This window comes from Anomalospiza imberbis, chromosome 22, assembly GCF_031753505.1.
Source record: "Anomalospiza imberbis isolate Cuckoo-Finch-1a 21T00152 chromosome 22, ASM3175350v1, whole genome shotgun sequence".
NCBI classification, from domain to species: domain Eukaryota; kingdom Metazoa; phylum Chordata; class Aves; order Passeriformes; family Viduidae; genus Anomalospiza; species Anomalospiza imberbis.
This window is the reverse complement of record NC_089702.1, coordinates 8932294-8952786: the sequence shown is the minus strand read 5'-3', so window position 1 is coordinate 8952786 and position 20493 is coordinate 8932294. Positions and strand designations below refer to the sequence as shown.

The 20493-nt window shown below is 49.5% G+C and overlaps 2 protein-coding genes across 2 annotated transcripts; both read left to right on the top strand.

Moving 5' to 3' along the window:
- The first annotated feature begins 1579 nt into the window (after positions 1-1579).
- LOC137486451 (keratin, type II cytoskeletal 4-like) lies at positions 1580-9663 on the top strand. The gene is made up of 9 exons (XM_068211755.1): positions 1580-2816; positions 3956-4170; positions 5208-5268; positions 5540-5635; positions 6377-6541; positions 6999-7124; positions 7690-7910; positions 8281-8309; positions 8424-9663. The coding sequence occupies exons 1-9, from the start codon at positions 2271-2273 to the stop codon at positions 8825-8827; spliced, it is 1863 nt and encodes a 620-aa protein (XP_068067856.1). The 5' UTR covers positions 1580-2270; the 3' UTR covers positions 8828-9663.
- A 4046-nt stretch (positions 9664-13709) lies between these two features.
- On the top strand, positions 13710-20493 carry LOC137486454 (keratin, type II cytoskeletal 5-like). Its single transcript, XM_068211758.1, has 9 exons — positions 13710-14405; positions 15241-15461; positions 16296-16356; positions 16882-16977; positions 17084-17248; positions 17370-17495; positions 17796-18016; positions 18129-18163; positions 18572-20493. The coding sequence occupies exons 1-9, from the start codon at positions 13710-13712 to the stop codon at positions 19060-19062; spliced, it is 2112 nt and encodes a 703-aa protein (XP_068067859.1). The 3' UTR covers positions 19063-20493.

Here is a 20493-nt window from a genome sequence, read left to right as displayed (position 1 = left end):
ATATGGGGGATAACTGGGACCCGACCCCAGCCAGATACAGTTTTCTCACAGCTGGAAAAACTGGAAAGTTGTTGTCCTCAAGGGAAAAGGGCCCTGTCTTTCCTGACGTGAAGAGGAGATGCAGTCTCTCTGTGGTTCTTCTGAGCAGCAGAGTTCGGAGCAGCAGCTGCTCCCGATCCCGCAGCTGTGCAGGGCTGAGCCACATGGAAATCAGAACAAGAGCCCGGCTTCTCCCTCTTTTTGGCTTGCCCATGGTTGTGCCAGCCTACAAAAGTTCATGGAGGTCATGCCTGGACCTTCCTAAGGGCTCAGTGATGCTTTGTCCTATCCGTGAACACCCTGTCCCCAGGCAGTGCTCCATGTTTGGCTTCACACACCCAGAGTCTTCTCCAGGGATTGCACCAATGCTTTGGCTCAAAATAAAACTCATCTCTAAAATATTTCTTCTCTTTTCACTTGCATGCAAGAGGTCCCAGTGCCTGGGTTACCTTGAAGTGACATGAAGCATGTGGTGCCCAAAAGCTCATTTGATTTCTCCAAATATCTGCAAATGAGAGTAATCTGGGATAGTGAAAGGTGTTTCTGGCCACAACAGGGGGTTGGAATGAGATGAGTTTTATAGCCCCTTCCAAACCGTTCCATGATTCCACGATTCTATGAAAGTACATCTCATTGCAAGACATGCATCTGTGTATACTCAGACCAACATAGCTATTATGGAACCGTACATGATTATAATTAAGTATAGTCATTTTTTCATTTCAACCCATTATGAGATCTGTTAAAACAAAAAGGAAAGATCCTTCCAGGAAATACTCCACAAATATTCTAAATATCCTGATTCTTCTTCCTGACTTCCTGAGAATTTCACTTTGACAATAACACTGAGTCCTCCCAGAACCAGCTAATTTTGCCCCAGCAAAGATGAAAAGATTTCTGAGGGCAAGCTCTGCAATCCCTTTTTTTTTTTTTATGTGATTAGACCCCTTTTTTAAGGCAAAAAAGGAACTTTGTTTCCAAGTAAATTAAAAAATCTTTTTAAGAATTTTAATTAAGATAGGACAATGCCTTCTCATTACCAGATACTACTGCACAGATTTAATGTCAAAAAGGTGTGTCAAGGGATGACCAGGCAAAGCCTTCATTCCACCTGACATTTCTCAACCTCCTTGTAACACTTCCCTTCTTTGTTTCTTCTCCCGTTCTTGTAAATCTGCTGTGTGTCCCGGTCCCATCACGCCCATGTTCGAAATTTAGCACTTTCCCTGGGCACATAGCTCAGTAATAAATCACTCTCATTTCCTAGAAATGCCTTATCTTCAATTTCAGGTATGCTACTGGGCAGTGGAAGCCCCATTGGGCTGTGGCACAGGTTCTCCAGAGAAGCTGTGGCTGCAACTTCCCTGGAAGTGACCAAGGCCAAGTCGGATGAGGCTTGGAACAAGCTGGGACAGTGGAAGGTGTCCCTGCTCACAGCAGAGGATGGTTTGAGATGAGCTTTAAGGTCCCTCCCGAGCCAAATCATTCCATGACTCCATGACTCTGTGAACCCTCAGAGCGTCTTCCCCATGACCAAACTCATCCTCAGCACCACCTCACGCAGTTCCTGCTCCATCCATATGGAAACCACTAACCCCATTCCGATGGTCAGCACCCGAATTCTCTCCAAGAGCCACAGCCATCCCCACAAGAGGAAGGAATAAATGCTTACGAGAGCGCTCCCAACAACGTCAGTGCTGAGCCGGGATGGATCCGCCTTCCCTCTCCCTGTCAGCAGCTGTCATTGCTCAAGAGCCCGCCCGGAGCTGGCCATGGACCCTGAAAGGGGCGGCATCCCCACGACATTTTGCAGGAGGTCCTGAAACGTAATTAAACGCTGTGGTGAAACCAAACCGTAAACAAGCCATGAATAAAACCCCCTTGAATTATTTTGCTACACTATAATTACACAATAAGGAAGCAGATTAATTAAGTAAAATATAAGTCCTGAAACTGAAGCTTGCAAGCAAAGCAGTTTATTTTAATTTCCACATTATTTCATATGAGATAGAAGTGTTTGCTGTGGGTTTAAAATGTTGGAAGCCATTCCTTGCTGCCAGGCAGACCAAACCCAGTGGATAAATTAAATTTTTGCATCTGAGGCACCTCCTGAAATGTATATAAGGAGAAGGGCTCTGCCTCAGAGGAGCTAAAGGAGATCTCCTTCTTCCAGCCCCTGCTCCTCTGTTGCTCCTCAGCGTCGCTGTCACTGCCCACCCACTCCAGCCACCATGAGCCGACAGTGCTACACCTCTGGCTCCATCCTGGGAAGACGAGGCTTTTCCTCGGCATCCGCCGTCTGCGGCCTGGGCAGGCCCAACAGCAGCTCGGCTTCCGTCTGCCAGCCCGTGGGACGGAGGTGTGGGATCGGTGGCTTCAGCAGCCGCAGTGTCTGTGACCTAGGCAGAGGGCAAAGGATTTCCTTTGGTGGGAGCTGCCGCAGCGGGGTCTACGGCAGTGCCGGCGTTGGGCGCTGCGGCGTCGCTTATGGCGGGGGCCGCTTTGGCACCGTCATGGGCTTTGGGAACTGTGCAAGCTTCGGGGGCCTGGGCAGCTACAGAGGCCTGGGGGATGGCGTGGCCATGGGGGGCTACGGTGGTGGCATCGGCATTGGCCTCGGCGGAGGGAGGTCCGAGGGGATTCGCGGCGTCAGCATCCACCCAGAGCTCCTCAAGCCCCTGTGCGTGGGCGTGGACCCAGAGGAGTGCCAAGTGCGGACCCACGAGAAGGAGCAGATCAAGAACCTCAATAACCAGTTTGCCTGTTTCATTGACAAGGTGAGACCCCCACCTTCCCCTCCCCGCATCCCTCGGCTCCAAAGGGTGCATGTCCCCAGAGACAACATGGGGAGCTCTTTCTCCTGGTGTCCTGGTATTTAAATGTTTCTTATGAGCCATGTGGTCCTGGCCTGGAGACCCTCTGGATTTAAGCTTTGCACCAAAGCAACACGACCAGTGTTGTACCTTTGGATGGTCACCAACCTGCTAAAGAGGTCAGTCAGGACCAGCTCCAGGGATACAGTAAATCCAGACCTGTGAGTGATGATACGAAGACACTGAAGGATAGGAAATTTTATTTCAAGTGTATAACCTGATGTTGCTCTCACAAATCTATAGACTCCAAAGGACTTCTGCATTCTTAAAATAGTTTGTGTTTCATGAAGGTGATGTGGAAGGATGAATTTAACTAAAATGGGAGGAAGTATTTTAATTTCTCTGTCCCTCCACTCTGTGAACAAAATTATTTGGTGATTTCCTAAAAATATGTAATTTATCATTGTTTTCTTGGCTACATTTAAGGGTTTTCATGACTGTTTAGAGAGCTGTTATGGGAAAGAATTTTTCAAACAGCAAAGAAAATCTGTTCTGTCTGATCTGATCTTGATTTTCCTGGAGAGTTGTTCTACAACTGGAAAAACTGAATCCACCCAGGAGCAGCAACTCCTGTTTCTTCCCATTTGTAAAATGACTTATTCATGACCCATCAAGCTCCTAGAGAGCCCTTTAATCTAGAAGTGGAAAGGCATGATAAGTATCCACGATTGGAGTTTAAATCAGACACATCCAAATGAGGTCCTGGATGGAGCTTTTAGTGCTGAGAAAGACTTGTTAGTGCCCTGGGCCCATCGGGAGGCCGAGGATCCAGTTCTGGGGGAGGAGTGGAGGTGTCTGGCTGAGCAAGCGTTGGCTGAACCCAGGCTTGGCCTCAACACAGAGTGAAGGCACTGATGTTGCTCAGCCTGAGATTCGAGTCCTGGGTGGGACCAGTTTAGCTCCGAGAAGATGCTGGTTCCACTCAACCCCCTGAGACACCACCTGACCACTTGCAATTCTGATTTGATTTTCACTTTTCCCTTTGGGAAGTACAGAAACCCTGGGACAGGAGAGCCTGACTCTCCCATCTCTTCCTTGCCCAGGTGCGGCTGCTGGAGCAGCAGAACAAGGTGCTGACCACCAAGTGGGAGCTGCTGCAGCAGTATGTGCTCCCTGCATCCCGGAGAAACTTGGAGCCTGTGTTTGAGAACTTCATCTGCAACCTGAGGAAGCAGCTGGAGTGTGTGATGGGGGAGCGTGAGCGGCTGGAAAATGAGGAGCGGTGCCTGCGGGACCTGGTTCAGGAGTTCAAGTGCAAGTAAGTCACACAGAGGGAAGCTGCAGATGCGGATGTTGCTGGCCTGGGTGGTGTCCCTGAGTGTGAATCTAAGGAAATTGCACTGGATGGATCAACAAACTGGGGCACAGGGCAAGGCACTGCAGTACAGGGAAAATTTCCTGCACTGGGCATCCAGTGCTGCACTGGAGATGGACTGGGAGATATTTTCAAGCCCAGCTTCCTTACAGAGCAGGATAGGAAACCACTCTGCCTCTGCTTCCTGCACACCCCTGTGGTTTGCCATATCAAATCTTCCCCACCACCTGTGCCTGTGTTTCCCCCAGTGCCATCCATTCCCACAAAACAAACAAAACCCTCAGCCAATTTTCTCCACCCCACTCTTTACTCACATCATGCTGGGATTCATTCTCTCTTCCCAGAGGGAATGTGAGAATTTTTTTTTTTTAATCTAAGCTGTAGATACTCCTTAATATCTCCCTGTGTGCTCTGCTAAGCCACAAACCAGGTCACTGGATCAACTTTCCCCAGAGTTCATAATTTCAGGTGTTTTTTCTGGCTGAGCCACCACCGAGCACGTCCAACTCACAGAATCAGCATCTTGTGGAAGTTCTTGCAGGTCTCAATTACTAATTCACTATGCCCTGACTGTGCTCCCCACTGCACCCTGGAGTTTCACAGGTTGCTTAAGCTCCTGAATTTCCCCTGAGGTATTTTGGCCAGTCTCCCCATAAACACTTTGAGCACAGTCTTGGATGCTCTGGAAAAACATCTCACAAAGCAGAAGGGCTGAAAGCAGCAACCCAAGCCTCCAGCTTTGCATTTCTGGTGGTTTGGCTGGATTTTCTGTCCTCTGACTCCAGCCACCCAAACCACTAGCATGGCTGAAACTGCTGAGTAAAACCCATTGAGGGGGTAAGAAACAGCAACGAAACAAAAATAATGATAAAAAATGAGGTGCAACATGAAAGCTCATTTCCCACGGTCTGCACTGGACAGTTGGGTGATGGAGATGGGACCCCCAGGGCTCAGCATCTCCCTGCTCTGCTTTCCTGCAGGTACGAAGATGAGATCAACAAGCGCACGGCAGCGGAGAACGAGTTTGTGGTGCTCAAGAAGGTGATAAGGGCCAGATAAGGGTGGGCAAACCCTGGGCGTGGGGTCAGTGGGAGAAGTGGGGGGTCCTGGCACCATGGCACAGCACGATGCCCCAAAAATGAGGCAACCCAAGGAATCTGGAGGGCCTCTGAGGTTTTTAGCACATGAAGCCCAAACCCACATAGTACTAAGGGCTGGAAATAGTAGGGTTTTCTCCTACTCTAAAGAAAACCTGGGATTTGCCAGAGTCATTCCTTCACCTCTTTTCACCAAATTCCTGGTATCTCTCCAGGATGTGGATTGTCTCTACCTAACCAAGGAGGAGCTGGAGGTGAGGGTGGGTCTCCTGCGGCAGCAGCTGGAGTTCCTGAAGTGCATCTATGCTGAGGTAAGAGCTCCTGGTTCAATCTGCTCCCTGGCGTGAGGCATCATCTCCTGCCCTCCCCACCCAAGTCTTACACCAAGAGTGCAGGGAAAGGTGTCTTTTCAGAAAATCCTGGAATTGCAGCCCAAAACTGTATGCCTTTTAGAAGTATTTGATAACAACACTGTCACACCTACTTTGGAAGGCAAAGAGTGTCTTGGTTGCTACATTGCTGCCCACAAGGGGAGGGATCTTCTGCCTGAAAACCTCTCGCACTCTAATCCAAACCATCCCTGGGTTGGCCAAATGTTTCTAGCACTTTTTGGGTATTTTTTTACATTAGTCAAAATATTTTTATGAAAATAACACTTCTGTCTAAAATTCCGCAAGTTTTTAACAAAACACACAGGGGACACTTTGCATTGACACCTTCTTGAGCTAAACCCCCTCAGCAGGGGTCAGTGGGGCTCAAAGAAAATGAGGATTCCCAATCCACTAGAGCACTGGCACAGCCAGAAATGCAGAAGTGGCTTGCTTCACCAGCTTCCCCACCCTTCCTTAGGGAACTGCATCCAGCCATCCCATGTTGTGCCACCAAAACGAGTCCCAGCTGCCAGGTCTTGCTGGACACCAGTTGCCCAACCAGAAAACCCCATGCTGGGAGTTCAGGGGAGAACCTCCTCCAACCAGACCCCTCTTGCTGGGGTTGCTGCTGGTGTGGCTGGGGCTGGTTGAGGGAATGGAACTGATGCTCTGGTCCTGCAGGAGCGGGCTCAGCTGGACTGTCAGCTGTGTGACACCTCTGTCATCGTGCAAATGGACAACAGCCGTGACCTGGACATGGAGGGCATCATCAAAAGCGTGGAGTGCTGCTACGAGGAGATTGCCCAGAAGAGCAAGGCTGAGGTGGAGGCTTTCTACCAAACCAGGGTGAGTATTCTATGAATTTCTGTGACAGACCATTTCTGAGACCATTCCCATCCTAAATTATGCAACTTTAACCTGCCTCACACTGTGTATTAGCTTCAGTTTGCTTAAGAAAGTCATTTAAAAAAACCCAAAAAACAAACACAAACCAACCTTAGAAGTGTGGTTTGAGACATTTCAGTACAAGCAGAGCAGATCAGAATGCTCAGAGATGTCCCCTTTGTGCACTCTGAGGAGCATCATTACATCCCAAAGGGCAAATCATAGAACCTTAAGGCTGGAAAAGACCTCCAAGATCAGCAAGTCTAGGAGTCCCCTGAGACTCTCACCTTACCCAGTCTGAGGCCATGTCTGGGTGGTGCCCTGGTGCAGCTGCAGAGATTTCCATCTTCCCCTGAAGGTGGGGGCCCTGGGAAGGGGGATTTGGGTGCATTGACATCATCCTCTTCCTGTGCAACAGCTGGAGGAACTCCACAGCAGCCGGGGCAAGTTCTGTGATGACCTGAGGAACAACCAGAGCGAGATTGCTGAGCTGAACAGGATGATCCAGAAGCTGCAGTGTGAGTCGGACAACGTGAAGAAACAGGTAGGATCAAGGGATGGATCCGCCTGGGAGTGCAGCTCCTCTGCCAAAGGGCATTGCCCTACCAGTTCCCACCCTGCAAAGAACCCCCTGCCTCAGATTAGGTCTATTTTAACTTCTCATCTGCTGTTCATGCACACAAAAAAGCAGATTTATTTCTCACTTTGCAAATAAGAAGTGCATCGGTTTGGCGGTGCCAGAATAAGTGTTTGCCATGGGCTCCCACCAGTTTACAGCCAACATCTCACCAGGTTGCAGCCAACAGATCCCACCCCCTTCATCCCAAATAGCTTGGCTACTACAAATCCAGCCTAAATCTTGGCTCTCTGGCACTTCCTGGCTGAGAAATATATGAGCAATGTTGTGGAGATACCCCTTAATACCACCCTTGACTGCCCTGTTGCCCAGAGGAATTGTGCCTGGAAGTGTCCAAGGCCAGGTTGAATGTGGTTTGGAGCAGCCTGGGCTAATGGAAGGTGTCCCTGCCCATGGCAGGAGATGGGACTGGATGGGCTTTACCTTACTTGACTGAAACTTTGTGGGAATGTCCTCCTGTGGCTGTCCCCAGATCTCAGCCCTGCAGACAGCCATCTGTGATGCCGAGCAACGAGGAGACTGCGCCCTCAAGGACGCCCGGCAGAAGCTGGTTGACCTGCAGACAGCTCTGCAGCAGGCCAAGGACAAGATGGCCTGTCTGCTTAGAGACTACCAGGAGCTGCTCAATGTCAAGCTGGCCCTGGACATTGAGATTGCCACATACAGGACGCTGCTGGAGGGAGAAGAGAGCAGGTAGGAGCAGCCCTGGATGCACCTTGCAAGGATGATCAGCAAAAGACAAGGGGAGGAGAAAGAAATGCTGCACCCAGGGCTGCAGAGGGGAGTGGGGTCCCTTTTTTTCCCTCCCACTGGGTGCAGAGGGGATCACATTCTCATCCAAAAAGAGGATGGGACATTAGTATATTCCCTAATTAGTGGAATTAGGGATCCAACCCGGCAGTGCTTTGGTGGGCAATTTGAACAAGCACCTCTCAGCAGGCTGCACCTAAAGAGCCGAAGGACATGTCAGGTTTCTAAGGAGGCAGTGGCTGGGCTCTATTTGCCTGTGAATTTGAGGAATATGTCCCTAAATACATCTCTGAGATGTTTCTTTCCTTGACAGGATATGCACCGGCAACCCTGTCAGCGTAGGTGAGTTAATGAACCCCGCCTTGATTTCCTTACAAGCTTTTAAAGCTTGTAACGATCCTTTTAAGCCGGGTTTTCGCTGCTCTGGGGGTGACCGAGCCTGTTTTTCTCCCGCAGCCGTGGTCAGCGGCGGCGGCACGGTCGGGGAGTGCCGATCCCTGTCTGGAATCGGAGGCAAATGCACCGTAAAGACCGGAGGGGCCGGCGCGGGGCTGGGCATGGTCTCGTCCTTCGGCAACGCCGGGTTCAGCACCCGGAGCGTGGATTGTGTCCCCAAGGTCGGGGCAGGATTCGGGGCCAGAAGCGCGGTCAGCTGCGTGGGGAGGGAAGTGCTCACCGGGGTGGATGGAGTCCAGTGCGCCGCCGGCATGGGCAACCTGGGCAACCTGGGCAACCTGGGCAACGTGGTGTGCGCGGGGGTGGAGCAGTGCGGCCCCGGGCCCGTGCTTATCCCCGGCGCCCCGGGGGTCTGCGGCAACAGGTTCAGCACAGCCGTGCGCGTGGTCAGGACGACCCGGTAGAGACCGGCGGGGCCCGACACGGCAGATTTTATAATAATCAGCATTTCTGCAATAAAACAGTATTCCCCCTCCCTCTGACAGCCACAGGGATCATACAACCATGTGCTAGGACATCGCTCTGCCTAAACCCTTAGCCTGACAAAACCCACCCTCTCGCTGATGTCCTTCTTCGGGGAAACTCCCCCTGCCCCCCTCAGCCAGATGAGATTTTAATTTCAGAGACCATCCCTGCCTCGACTCATCATGCTGGCTTTTCAGTCACCCTTTCCTGCTTGACCCCTTTCCAGCAGAGACTCCTAATGCAGCTATTGCAAAAGGATGAAAAATTTGGTCATCCCAACTTCAGAGAGAGAAGCCACAATTTAATTGTACAAGACAAAGCTGCAGCTGTAATTTAACTTCTTTAATGACAGCAGAAAATCCAATTTTTCCTGTTTAGAAGAGGGCTGGGAATGCTTATGTAAATTGGTCCAGGTTGCTACACTGTGTTTTGGTAGAGCAGAATTTAATTACACCCCAACGAGCACCTTATATTTCTGTAGTTAAATGCATGTGTTGTTTTTCCTGTGTGCAATAGACGGAGTTAAAGCTTTTCATGTGTAAGTGAACAGAGTTATTACCCTTCGCTTACTCCAGACTTTCAGCTGTACCTTCAATAAACTCCATGCATAATTCATGCTGCACTGCCTGGGCTTTATTTCCCTCCCTGGTATTGCAAATCATAGAAATTTCCTCAAACCTGAATCTCCAAATGGGTGGAGTATGGAGCTTCAAGAAAGTTTTGTCTGCTCTCCTTCCTGAAGCACCTTTGCATACCTTTATTCCATCCACTGATTAGTGTGGCCACAAGGAAGTCTGGAAAGGAGGCTATTTAGGCATCCGTGAGTATGCAGTTTCCTCGGGATCTCTCACAGTGTCTGGCATCTCTGGAGATGGAACAAAAAGGCAGGCCCTTGTTTAAGGAAATCAGTGAGAACCAGCTCAGGGAGGAACAGGACAATGATCCCACACCACACCCGTGAAACTCTCTCACGAGAGTGGGTTGATTTTAGAAGAAAGTAAGAGCAAAGTGCAGTTTCCCAAAATGTAGCACCAGAGGCTTCTTCCTCAACCATGACCTTCCTTAAAATATGTGAACTCACACAAAGAGCAGGGTCTGGAGATGTGGCTAGACATGCCCCTCCATCATCCCTTCCAGGGAGGGAAAACCCTCTCTCACTATTTTAGGAAACTGGGATTTAGGAGAAATCATATCAGCTTCTCATTTTTCTCTGTGAGGTTCCTAGAATCATGGAATATCCTGGGTGGGAAGGGACCCACAAGGATCATCGAATCCCAGTCCTGGCCCTGCACAGGGGACTGCAAAAATCCCACTGGAAGCTTGAGTGTTGTCTCAATGTTCCTGGACTTCTGCAGGGCTCCCAGTTTCCCTGGACAGTGACCCCCTGATGGGTCTCTATAACTTGGCTGGGAGGATCTTGCCATGGTGACAACTCAGCCCAGCTGGATGGACAGCTGGAATTACAGGAAAACAAACCAGCCCTGCAGCTCCTCTCTTTCCCACAGCTCCCCATGGTACAGCCAACGGCCCCTGAGCCAGCTCTGCATCACCCTTGGAGAAATCCCTGTGTCCAGCCTGGAGCAGCACAGGGTGTGGGCAGGTTCCTGTGCCCATGAAAGGCTCACCAAGAACCAGGAGCTGGAATTTATTCCCCCGTGTCCCACTCTGCTTCCAAGACTTCCCTGCTGACTCACAGCTTCTTTTCCTTGACCTCTCCAGGGCTGGAGGATGAGGTCAGCCCCCATCCCACACTCAGTCTTGTCCTCAGTGGCGGGATGGGGATGAACCGAGTGTGGGATGAGTTCTGGCCTCTCCTGCTCTCCCAGCATCTGGCATTTTAGCTCCCCTTGTGGTATATTGGATGTGATCAACAGGGAGCAGAGTAGTAATTCTATTTTAATAAATGCCACAGTTGGCTGGGGGGGTGGTGAAAGCCAAATGGGTCAGCCCTTGGTGGGAAAGAAAACTTACTCTGCTAAAGATGTTTCTGGAAATTCTGTCTTCATCTTTTCTGCTCCATGAACACGACTCAGGCTCCATCTCATTTCTATGTAAATACCAAGCAGAAATACCCAAAACAAGAAGCTTCCAGTGCCCCAACAGCTCATAATTTATGTTGATCATCTCCCTGCAAAGCAATACCTGAACACCAAACACCAGCCAGCTCCCCAGGGGGCAAAAGCAGTCTGGCAGCTCTTGCATTTCTGGGAAAAAACCTTTAATCATCCCTGTCCTCAACTCTCAGCTATTGCAAAAGCCATGTTTGCTGCTGCCTACTTGAAGATGTTCATGTAGATCAGGGTATTTTGGAGAGAAAAAAGCTAGGAATGTGGGTTTGGGGAAGATGGAGGTCAAATCCTGCACAGTGTCAATCTGGATAGACCCTTTTGTAAACTGATAGAGTCTAAACCTATGGATTCACTGAATGATTGGATTAGAAGGGATCTTATAAACTGCCTCATTCCACCCTCTGCCATGGCCAGGGACAACTTCCACTATCCCAGGTTGCTCCAAGCCCCATTCAGCCTGGCCTGGGACCCTTTGAGGGATGGGGCAGCCACAGCTGCTCTGGGAAATCCATTGCAGGGTCTCCTCACCATCACATCACATCTCCTCACCATCATCCTCACATCACTTCCATATATTTAACTTCGACATTCCCTCTTTCAGCTTGAGCCCAGAGCCTGGCAGAGTTGATCCAAAGAGACATGAAAATGCCACATCTGCCTCTGGGTTTGGAGCCCCAAGCTTCGGCTCCTCCACACCACCAACCACCCCAGGAAGGAAAGGGAGCGTTTTCCAGGTGGCCTTTGCATCGCTCACATACCCTGTGGATAACGAGCCGAGCAGAGAAGAGTGTGGGAGCCTGAAGTGACAATTCCCTCTTTCTTCTTGGCAGCCCCACCTTTAATCCCATTACATTCATTCAGTTCTAACATCTGATCTGAACCCGTTCTTCAGCTTCAGGACAAGCTGCCTTTGCTGGGGTCAAGGAACCATGAAGACAAAATCTCATTTTCCCATCGCACCCTGGCTTTGAATTTTATGCAAATCACCGAGGCAATGGATGCTCATGAATTTAAAGTGACATTCCGGGTTCAGACCCACATTTTCCAAAAAGAAACAAGCTGACCTGCACTGTCTGCACCATCTTGGAATAATTTCTCACTGCAAAGGGAAATTCTCTTTCAGTGCCCTGGCTCTCCCATTCGAACCTGACCAGCAGCATTTCTCCAGGGATAATCAGATATTTGGTCTTCTGTATTTGGTAGCACCTGTTTAAGTGTTCTTCCAGAGGTGCCAGTGGGATTTTAGCTCCTTAATGGTTTTGTAGATCTGAGGCACAGGGATGTGTTTTGAAAGGCAAGTAGAGTCCTGTCCTGTAAATATATTTAAGCTCCAGTCCTGCAGAATTCAGGCAAAGCCACCAGGGCAGCCCCATGCCAAAAACCAGCTGAGCTCTGACATGCAAGGGATAAAATACTCTCAGCACTGCAGTTCCACAAAGTCTGAGATGCCAGAAAATGTCACCACACCCTGTGGAATTTATCTTTTTTCCCAAGGACTTCAGGAAGTAAAATAAGGAGAATTTGTGGGAGTATTTTTCATGCTGGTTAAATCTGCTTTTGGCAGCATTTTGGATGGAAGGTTCAAAAGTCTTTAAAAGAAATCGGAGCTAGAAAGAGCTGGAAACTCAGGACTGACTACATCCTTAAGTGGGCAAATGACATCGTTCCACAGAGCTGGGCAGAGAGTTTTTCAGAAAATCTGCCTCTTTTTTTGAAATTGTTTTTAGGTCAAGATGAAAATGCATCAGTCACATCATCGGCTAGCTGGAGATATCAGAACACAGCCTCTGCATGGAATAGAGTTGTCCTCTGGAAATGCAAATATCCAGAGGAAAAGCGTAGATAACCTACCATAGGCTAAATAATGAATATAAATGGGCAAAATTCGAGGTGGTGTTTACATCTGGAAAGGAGAAAAAGGAAAACCTGATCAGGACCTCTTTGTCCAGTCACCCCGAAGAGATGGTCCCTGCCCAGGGAGTAGAAACAGCAAACTGGATAAATTAGAGCCCCAAAAGGGATGTCAGGTTTCATGAACATCAAGCTGCCTTCTGCCTTCAGGTGAAGAAACTCCATGAATTATTTTTGTTCAGATTTAACCATTTTGTTCTCACTGTCTTTCACTTGAGTTAGTCCAGAGGACTTTCCACCAATCTCTGTGTTGATGTGCTGCATCTTTTAAGTAGCATTGGGGATCCAAGACATTATTTCTGGCTTTTTAAAATTTAAAAATTATTTTCTTTCACAGTAAGGAAATTATAGAATCATGGAATCCCAGAATGGTTTGGATTGGTAGGAATCTCAAAGACCATCTCATTCCACACCTCCCCCCCCAGCTTTAAGGCAGGGACACCTTGCATTAACCCAGGTGGCTCCAAGCCCCTCACAACCTGGCCTTGGACACTTGCAAGGTTAGGCAAAATAATACAAAATCAAGTAACCCATCTCTGCAAGGAGACAGAGGTTTTGCACCAGGCTGAGCTCTCCCTGCCAGAAATCTGGGTGTTAGATAACTCTTCCAGCTGAGCAGATCCAGCCCCAGGAGGTGTGTTTGGGTGCAATCAGGGTTTAACAAGTCTCAGGGAGACAGCTGCCTCCTGGTATGTCAAAACCATGAAGTCACTAAATTGATCACTGGACTTCCATGAAACCAAGCCCAGATCCCTGGGGGATAAAAGGGGCACCCGTATTCCCTTTCCTCAGAGAGCTGCAGAGTCTCTCTGGCTGTGTGGGGCCCTTCTCTGCTGCCACGATGAACCGGACACTCAGCATGAGGGCAGGAGGTGGAGGCCGATCCTACAGCGCTGCCTCGGCCATAATTCCAAGCAGCAATAGGGCTGGCTTTAGCTCTGTGTCTGTGGCACGATCAGGAGGAGGAGGAGGAGGTGGCTTTGGGAGGCTCATTGGAGGAGGTGGTGGCAGCAGTTCTGGCGGTGGTGGAGGTTTTGGCAGCAGGAGTCTCTACAACCTTGGTGGTAGCAAGAGGATTTCCATTGGGGTTGGAAGCAGCTTCCGAGCTGCTTTTGGAAGTGGAGCTGCTGGTGGCTCTGGCCTGGGAGGTGGCGGCGGAGTGGGTGGCTGTGGGCTTGGCAGTGGTGGAGCTGGTGGTGGGCTTGGGCTGGGGCTTGGTGGTGGAGCTGGTGGATTTGGCTTTGGTGGAGGTGCTGGTGGGCTTGGCTATGGTGGTGGTCATGGAGGTGGTGGAGGGTTTGGCTTTGGTGGACTGGGGGGGCTGGGAGGATTCCCTGTGGGGCTCGGTGGTGGCAGGAACCCCGCGGGATTTTCTGGTGGCCCGTCTGGAGTGGGTACAATCCAAGAAGTGACCGTAAACCAGAGTCTTCTGGCACCGCTGAACCTGGAGATAGATCCAAACATCCAACAGGTGCGGAAAGATGAGAAGGAGCAAATCAAGACCCTCAACAACAAATTTGCTTCTTTCATTGACAAGGTGAGACTTCGTTGGATGCTGTGGATCTGTGGTAGAGGGGGAGTGTGGATCTAGTAGGTACTAAAATACAACTTCAGAGATCTCCAGTCTTTCACTCATTTCCTCTCTGCATGTCTTTGTTAACTCCCTCAAACAATAATGTCCTTCTGAGCATTTACAAGGGAGAAAACAAGACAAGAAAATTGTAGTAATGGGATTAGATCCAGGTTTTGTGCCTGAGAAATAACACAGAATAGTTGAAATGGAGTAAATCAGTTTTGGGTCCAGCTCTAGTGGCTCAACGCAACTCTCTCTCTGGGCAATCACAGCAGATGTCTTGGTCTTTGTTGTTTATTGTCTGCAAGATAAAATCATTTTTATATTGACTCAATTGATTCAATCACTCAAGTCCTTCCTCAGCTTTTAATTGGATAAATATGTTGTATGTGTGAGCAAAAGGAAAGACAATTAAGCCTTTTAGCATTAATACTCAGACCTTGGCTTTAATGAAGGAAGATATATTTCTTGCAAAGAAACCCCAGAGGGTGTGAAAGAAGAACTTCACTGTCTGGTGAAGAAAGAGCTGAACCCAAATTTTCTTACCATTGCTCGTTGGCTTCCTAAATCAAATTACCTCTGAAGAGAACTGTCCAATAAGGGTGGATTTGCTCAGCTACAGGTTGGGCTAACATAGCCCTGGGTAATCCAGAGGATATTCCCAGCTTGGAAACTCTTAGTTCAGGAATCCCTTGGCTCCTGCCACGCATCCCTGCTAGTGCTGAATATTGGCTGTCAGCTCACAGGTATCTTCTGCCTAAGATATCTTCTATCTTATCATCTTCTTCCCAATGCTCAGGTTCGATTCCTGGAGCAGCAGAACAAGGTGCTGGAGACCAAATGGACCCTTCTGCAGGAGCAGGGCCAAAAAAACAATTCTGGCAAGAGCAACCTGGACCCGCTGTTCGAGGCCTACATCAACAACCTGCGGCGGCAGTTGGCCAACCTACTCAATGAGCGGGGACGCATGGATGGGGAGCTGAAGAACATGCAGGACCTTGTGGAGGACTTCAAAAACAAGTGAGTGTGAAATGGGGTGTAAATGGTTCAGCTGAATATTGAGCAGTAGGAGTTTTCACCCAGAGGGTGGTAAGGCAGTGCCCAGGCTGCCCAGGGAATGGTTACCATCCCATGGCTACCAGAGCTCCAGGAGTGTTTGGACAATGCTCTCAGGCACAGGGTGGGATTGGCGGGGTGTCCTGTGCAGGGCCAGGAGTTGGACCCAAGGATGCTTATGGGTCCCTTCCAACTCAGCTGAATCTGTGATTCTATAATTCTGTAATTCTAGGATTCTGTGATTCTATAATTCTATTATTCTATTGTTCTATGATTCTGTAAATCCATGATTCTATGATTCATGTCAAAAATTTCAATTTCTGTAAGTCAAACATTCAGACTGAAGTATTAATGGAAATTTCTCTAGGAAAGTGGGAAAAGTGTCTCCAGTTTGTGCTCCAACCCGTAACACAGAACATCACTAATCACCTCTAATACCCCCTGCTCAGAGGTATCTCTCCCTGCAGGACCCATTTTCCTCAACATCACCAAAAAGGGTCCATTGACATTTTTCTCAACAAAAAAATGGAGATTCAGCCAGGACACAGCACCTTGTGATGGCTCTTGCAAAGGAAAATCCTCTAAACCAGCTTTACCTTTCTTGTTCCATCTGCGTTAAGTCAAAAATGTCTTTTCTGCCTTTTGAGAAAGGGGAATCTCACACATTTGAGATGGACAGTTCCCAGGAGGCTGATTTGGAGATGCCATCCCCAGTCCAGATCACTTTGCAGTCCTACCTGGACACCTGTTCTGCTTCCCGAGGTCTGATCCAGCACCTCTTTCCCTTTATCCCTGTAGATATGAAGAGGAAATCAACCGGCGCACAGCAGCAGAGAACGAATTTGTGGTGCTCAAGAAGGTGGGTGAGGCAGGAGGTGCTACAGATGCTGAGCCAACCCCAACCATTGCACAGACTGGGAATATCCTGAGGGATGGGAGATCTTATGGAACTGCATCCTCATCCTTTAGAAGGGTTTTAAGTCACCATTTGATCATGGGATTGTGGGAAAGGAATGGAGTGGCTTGTAGGAAGGAAGAATAATCTCCTCCCAGTCCGGTCCCACAACACATACAGGTGCAAAAGAGACCATGTAGAGACAGAGGGGATCAGTCATACTTGGGAATCCCAGGTATCAAGGCCAAAGAGCCAGGACCTCCCTCCTTATCCACTTCCAAATTACACACAGCACTTTTCTGAGGCAAGAGATGCCGTCTTGTTGCTCTTCCAGCGGGATGTGCCAAGCACAGCTTCTCTACCAGGCAGCAGGGAAAGAGGCAGCCTCGTCTCCAGGCTTGGCTGTTTCTTGGCTGTGCCAAGGAACTTCTTCCTGGCTGCGAAGAGGATCCAGGTGCCACAGGTGTCCCCACAGCTGCTTTTTTCCAGGACGTGGATGCTGCTTACATGAACAAGGTGGAGCTGGAGGCCAAGGTGGATGCCCTGAGTGATGAACTCAACTTCCTTCGAGCCCTCTACGAGGCGGTACAGACAAATCCCCACTTCCTGTCCTGCTGTTGTCCTTGGCTGGGGAATGCCACCACTGTGAGGACTGGGAGAGGTAAGTGCAGCTCCCATGTGCTTCCCACAGGAGCTGGCCCAGCTCAGCGCCCAAGTGTCCGACACCGCTGTCATCCTGTCCATGGACAACAACCGGGACCTGGACCTGAGCAGCATCATTGCCGAAGTCAAAGCTCAGTATGAGGACATCGCCAACCGGAGCCGTGCCGAGGCTGAGGCTTGGTACCAAACCAAGGTGAGCTGACCTGTCATTGCCACACGAAATTCCTGCTGCCCCTAAGAGGGGCTGTTTGAGCCACGTCTCATCCAGTCAGACACCTCAGACGGTTCAGGTTACATCTTCTTTCTCACCTCAGTTTGAGGAGCTGCAGGCCACGGCTGGGAAACACGGTGATGACCTGCGCAACACGAAGGGTGAAATCTCAGAGCTCAACCGACTCATCCAGAGGATCCGCTCCGAGATAGAGAACACGAGGAACCAGGTAGGAATGGCAAAAGGAGCCAACAGGGCCCCGTTCTGTTGTCCCTCAACACCACAGCTCAGCTTTGCTAATCAGGGACTTTTCCAGCCTCGCTAAAGATGTTGAATTACCTCCTGGAAAGGGCTTCACCCTATAAAATTTAACTATTAAGTCATTCTTGTCAGCCTGGCATTTCAACTCCAGCCGTGTTAGCTCAGCTGGAACATTTTTCATGAACGTCCCAGCCAGGATGGGTTTCTTCCTTGGGTGACTCTCACCCAAAGGGAAGAGCAGCTTTACAAGCCCTCCCATCCCTTGCAGTGTGCCACCCTGCAGACAGCCATCGGAGACTCTGAGGAGCGTGGGGAGTTGGCCCTCAAGGATGCCAAGGCAAAGATGATTGACCTGGAAGACGCCCTACAGAAAGCCAAGGCTGACATGGCCCGGCAGCTCCGGGAATACCAGGAGCTCATGAATGTCAAGCTGGCCCTGGACATCGAGATTGCAACATACAGGAAGCTGCTAGAGGGCGAGGAGAGCAGGTGGGAGCAAAGTACTTGTGGGCATAGTAGTGACTATCACTTTTCCCATCAGAGATTGGTTCCTCTGACTGTCTCTGTAATTTTGCTCTAATCTTCTCTAATCCCCCAACAGGCTCAGTGGCGAGGGACTGAACCCTATCAGCTACTGTAAGTATCACAGTTCTGGATCCCAAAGTCTGGCTTTGGGAGCAAGGCCTTGGGGAAACCATGGGAAAAGGGAAGTTTTGCCCCACATAAGACTTCTGGAGCCCTCCACTGTCTTTATGGGCTTGCACAGGGGATGGAAGTTGGGTTCAAGTCCTGTGGGTCAAAGTCCTGATGATGGTGCTTCCTGGAACTAGGTGACTCCCCAGAGCAGCTGTAGCTGTCCCTTCCCTGGAAATGTCCAAGGCCAGGTTGGACAGGGCGTGGAGCAACCTGGGATAATGGAAGGAGTCTCTGCCCACAGCAGGGGCAGGAATGGGATGACTTTTATGGCCCCTTCCAGCCCAGCCCATGCCATGATTCCATGGCTGCCAAGCAGATGTCCAACCTTCTGGTTGCTTTTCCTTGCAGCAGTCATCAGCTCCGGCTCCGGCATTGCTGGTGGAGCTGGTTTAGGAGGAGGATTTGGTGGACTGAGCCTGAGTGGAGGAGGCGGCGGAAGTGGTTTTGGCCTTGGAGGAGGTGGTGGAAGCAGCTTTGGTCTTGGAGGAGGTGTTGGAAATGGTTTTGGCCTTGGAGGAGGCGGTGGGAGCAGTTTCGGTCTTGGAGCTGGCGGTGGAGGAGGAGGAGGAGGAAGCTACAGTTTTGGAAGTGGAGGAGGACTTGGACTCGGGGCTGGAGGTGGTCTTGGAGGTGGATTTGGAGGAGGGAGTGGTCTGGGCACTGCTGGCAGCTACAGCCATGCCGGAGGCGGCAGCAGCGCCCTGAGCACCAGTGGAGGGAATTTCAGCTCTGGAAGTGCAAAAGGCACCAACCCAGGTGTGAAAATTGTCTCCAAAACCTCCTCCAGCAAAAAAAGCATAAAAAGCCAAAGCCTGAAGAATGCCACTGAGCCCGAGTAAAGCCAAGCCCAGACCCTCCTCTGTTCTTCCTGCCCACCATTCTCCCCCACCTCCACCCTTCCAGCTGCCCCTGCCCTGCTCCTGCTCTGTAGTTCTCATGCATTTGGATCTCAGGTCAAGAAAAGCAGTGGAACACACAGAAACCAGAGCTCTCCAAGTCCCTGAAACGGGAGTTAAAGGAAAACACAGGCCTAAGTGATTTTTCTGAATGGGGAATTGGTGTGGTTTTCCATTTGTTTTTAATAAGGCCAAGCAGTTTGTGATTGTGGCCACCCACAGCCATCAGCTAAAACAGAGCAAATAGCAGGGGAAGTTTTAACTCAATTCTGGTTTCTTCATCCCAGAAGCCCAGGGATGGGCTGGGAATGTGTGTTTAGCTCACCCTGATTTGCCTTCACTGCTGGACAGAGCCCAACTCGCTCCTTCACAAGAGAAGCTCATCTGCATCAGAGGTCTGGGTTATTTTTCTGCTGTCTAGAAATACCCCTGGAGGCTACTCAAAGATCCCAGGCAGTGGCTTGTAATGTCCCTCTTAAAATTTTATTCATTCTGAGTCACTCTGGTGAGATGGAAAGTCCCTCTTTCCTCCATTCACAGCCAAGTTTTGAAAGATATGATTCTTCCACATATTGCCAAGTTTTGCTGCTGAGTGAGCTCAGGCACTTGAGCCTGACCAGGGACTCGGAGCACTAACGTTCAAGCAGCAACCTGAGATCCCTTCACCCACAGATGAGAATTCAGTGTGCCACGAGCTTATCAAAAAGCTTTTCCCAAATCACTCTCCCGTTCCTGTCCTTTCTCTTCTTAAATAAGTTTGCCCACAGTGGCCCTTACACGTAACTTCGGGGGTGGTTTTTGTCAGAAGATTCACCAGTGATTGATCCAAAACCTATAAAAAAGGGCTTGTTTTCTAAATTATAGGATTTTAAAATTCTAAATAATGTCTGACACAATGAGTCTTTCAAAAGAAAGATTAATGTTTGCTGTTAAATAGGGTTTCTGTCCTGTCCCATACAAGGTTTTGCTGGAATGTCTTCAAAAATTCCCAAATCCTCCGGCAATCCAAGTCCTGCCATCTTTCCCCACGGCCTTGGTCGCAGAAAGTGGGGAAAGTCTGAGACTACAAAAATCACACTGGAAAAGCTGCCTGAAGGGCCATGTCCACAGCTCTTGGGGGAATTCCAGCATCTCTTCTTTGTGTGGGTTCCTCTCCCAAAAGAAAGACCATTGGGAAATTGGGAAGTGCAGCAGGTTCCAGCCCAGTGTGTAGGAAACAAGGGAGTCAAGAGCAGTATCCCAAAGGAACTCCAGCATCCCAAATCTATTTTCCCCTTTTCTGGTGGAATTTACCCCTCTAGCCTTCCACTGTGTCTTTTTATTTTTGGAAAGCAACATTAAAAAAGAAAATTGCAGCTTTTTATATTTTCATAA

What these genes read in the sequence shown, in the direction of transcription:
- LOC137486454 (XM_068211758.1), top strand. Translation starts at nt 13,710, where the DNA reads ATGAACCGGACACTCAGCATGAGGGCAGGAGGTGGAGGCCGATCCTAC. An exon ending in TTGCTTCTTTCATTGACAAG is followed by an intron (nt 14,406 to 15,240) that starts GTGAGACTTCGT and finishes CCCAATGCTCAG; the next exon opens with GTTCGATTCCTGGAGCAGCA. An exon ending in AATTTGTGGTGCTCAAGAAG is followed by an intron (nt 16,357 to 16,881) that starts GTGGGTGAGGCA and finishes GCTTTTTTCCAG; the next exon opens with GACGTGGATGCTGCTTACAT.
- LOC137486451 (XM_068211755.1), top strand. Translation starts at nt 2,271, where the DNA reads ATGAGCCGACAGTGCTACACCTCTGGCTCCATCCTGGGAAGACGAGGC. An exon ending in TTGCCTGTTTCATTGACAAG is followed by an intron (nt 2,817 to 3,955) that starts GTGAGACCCCCA and finishes TTCCTTGCCCAG; the next exon opens with GTGCGGCTGCTGGAGCAGCA. An exon ending in GTTCAGGAGTTCAAGTGCAA is followed by an intron (nt 4,171 to 5,207) that starts GTAAGTCACACA and finishes GCTTTCCTGCAG; the next exon opens with GTACGAAGATGAGATCAACA.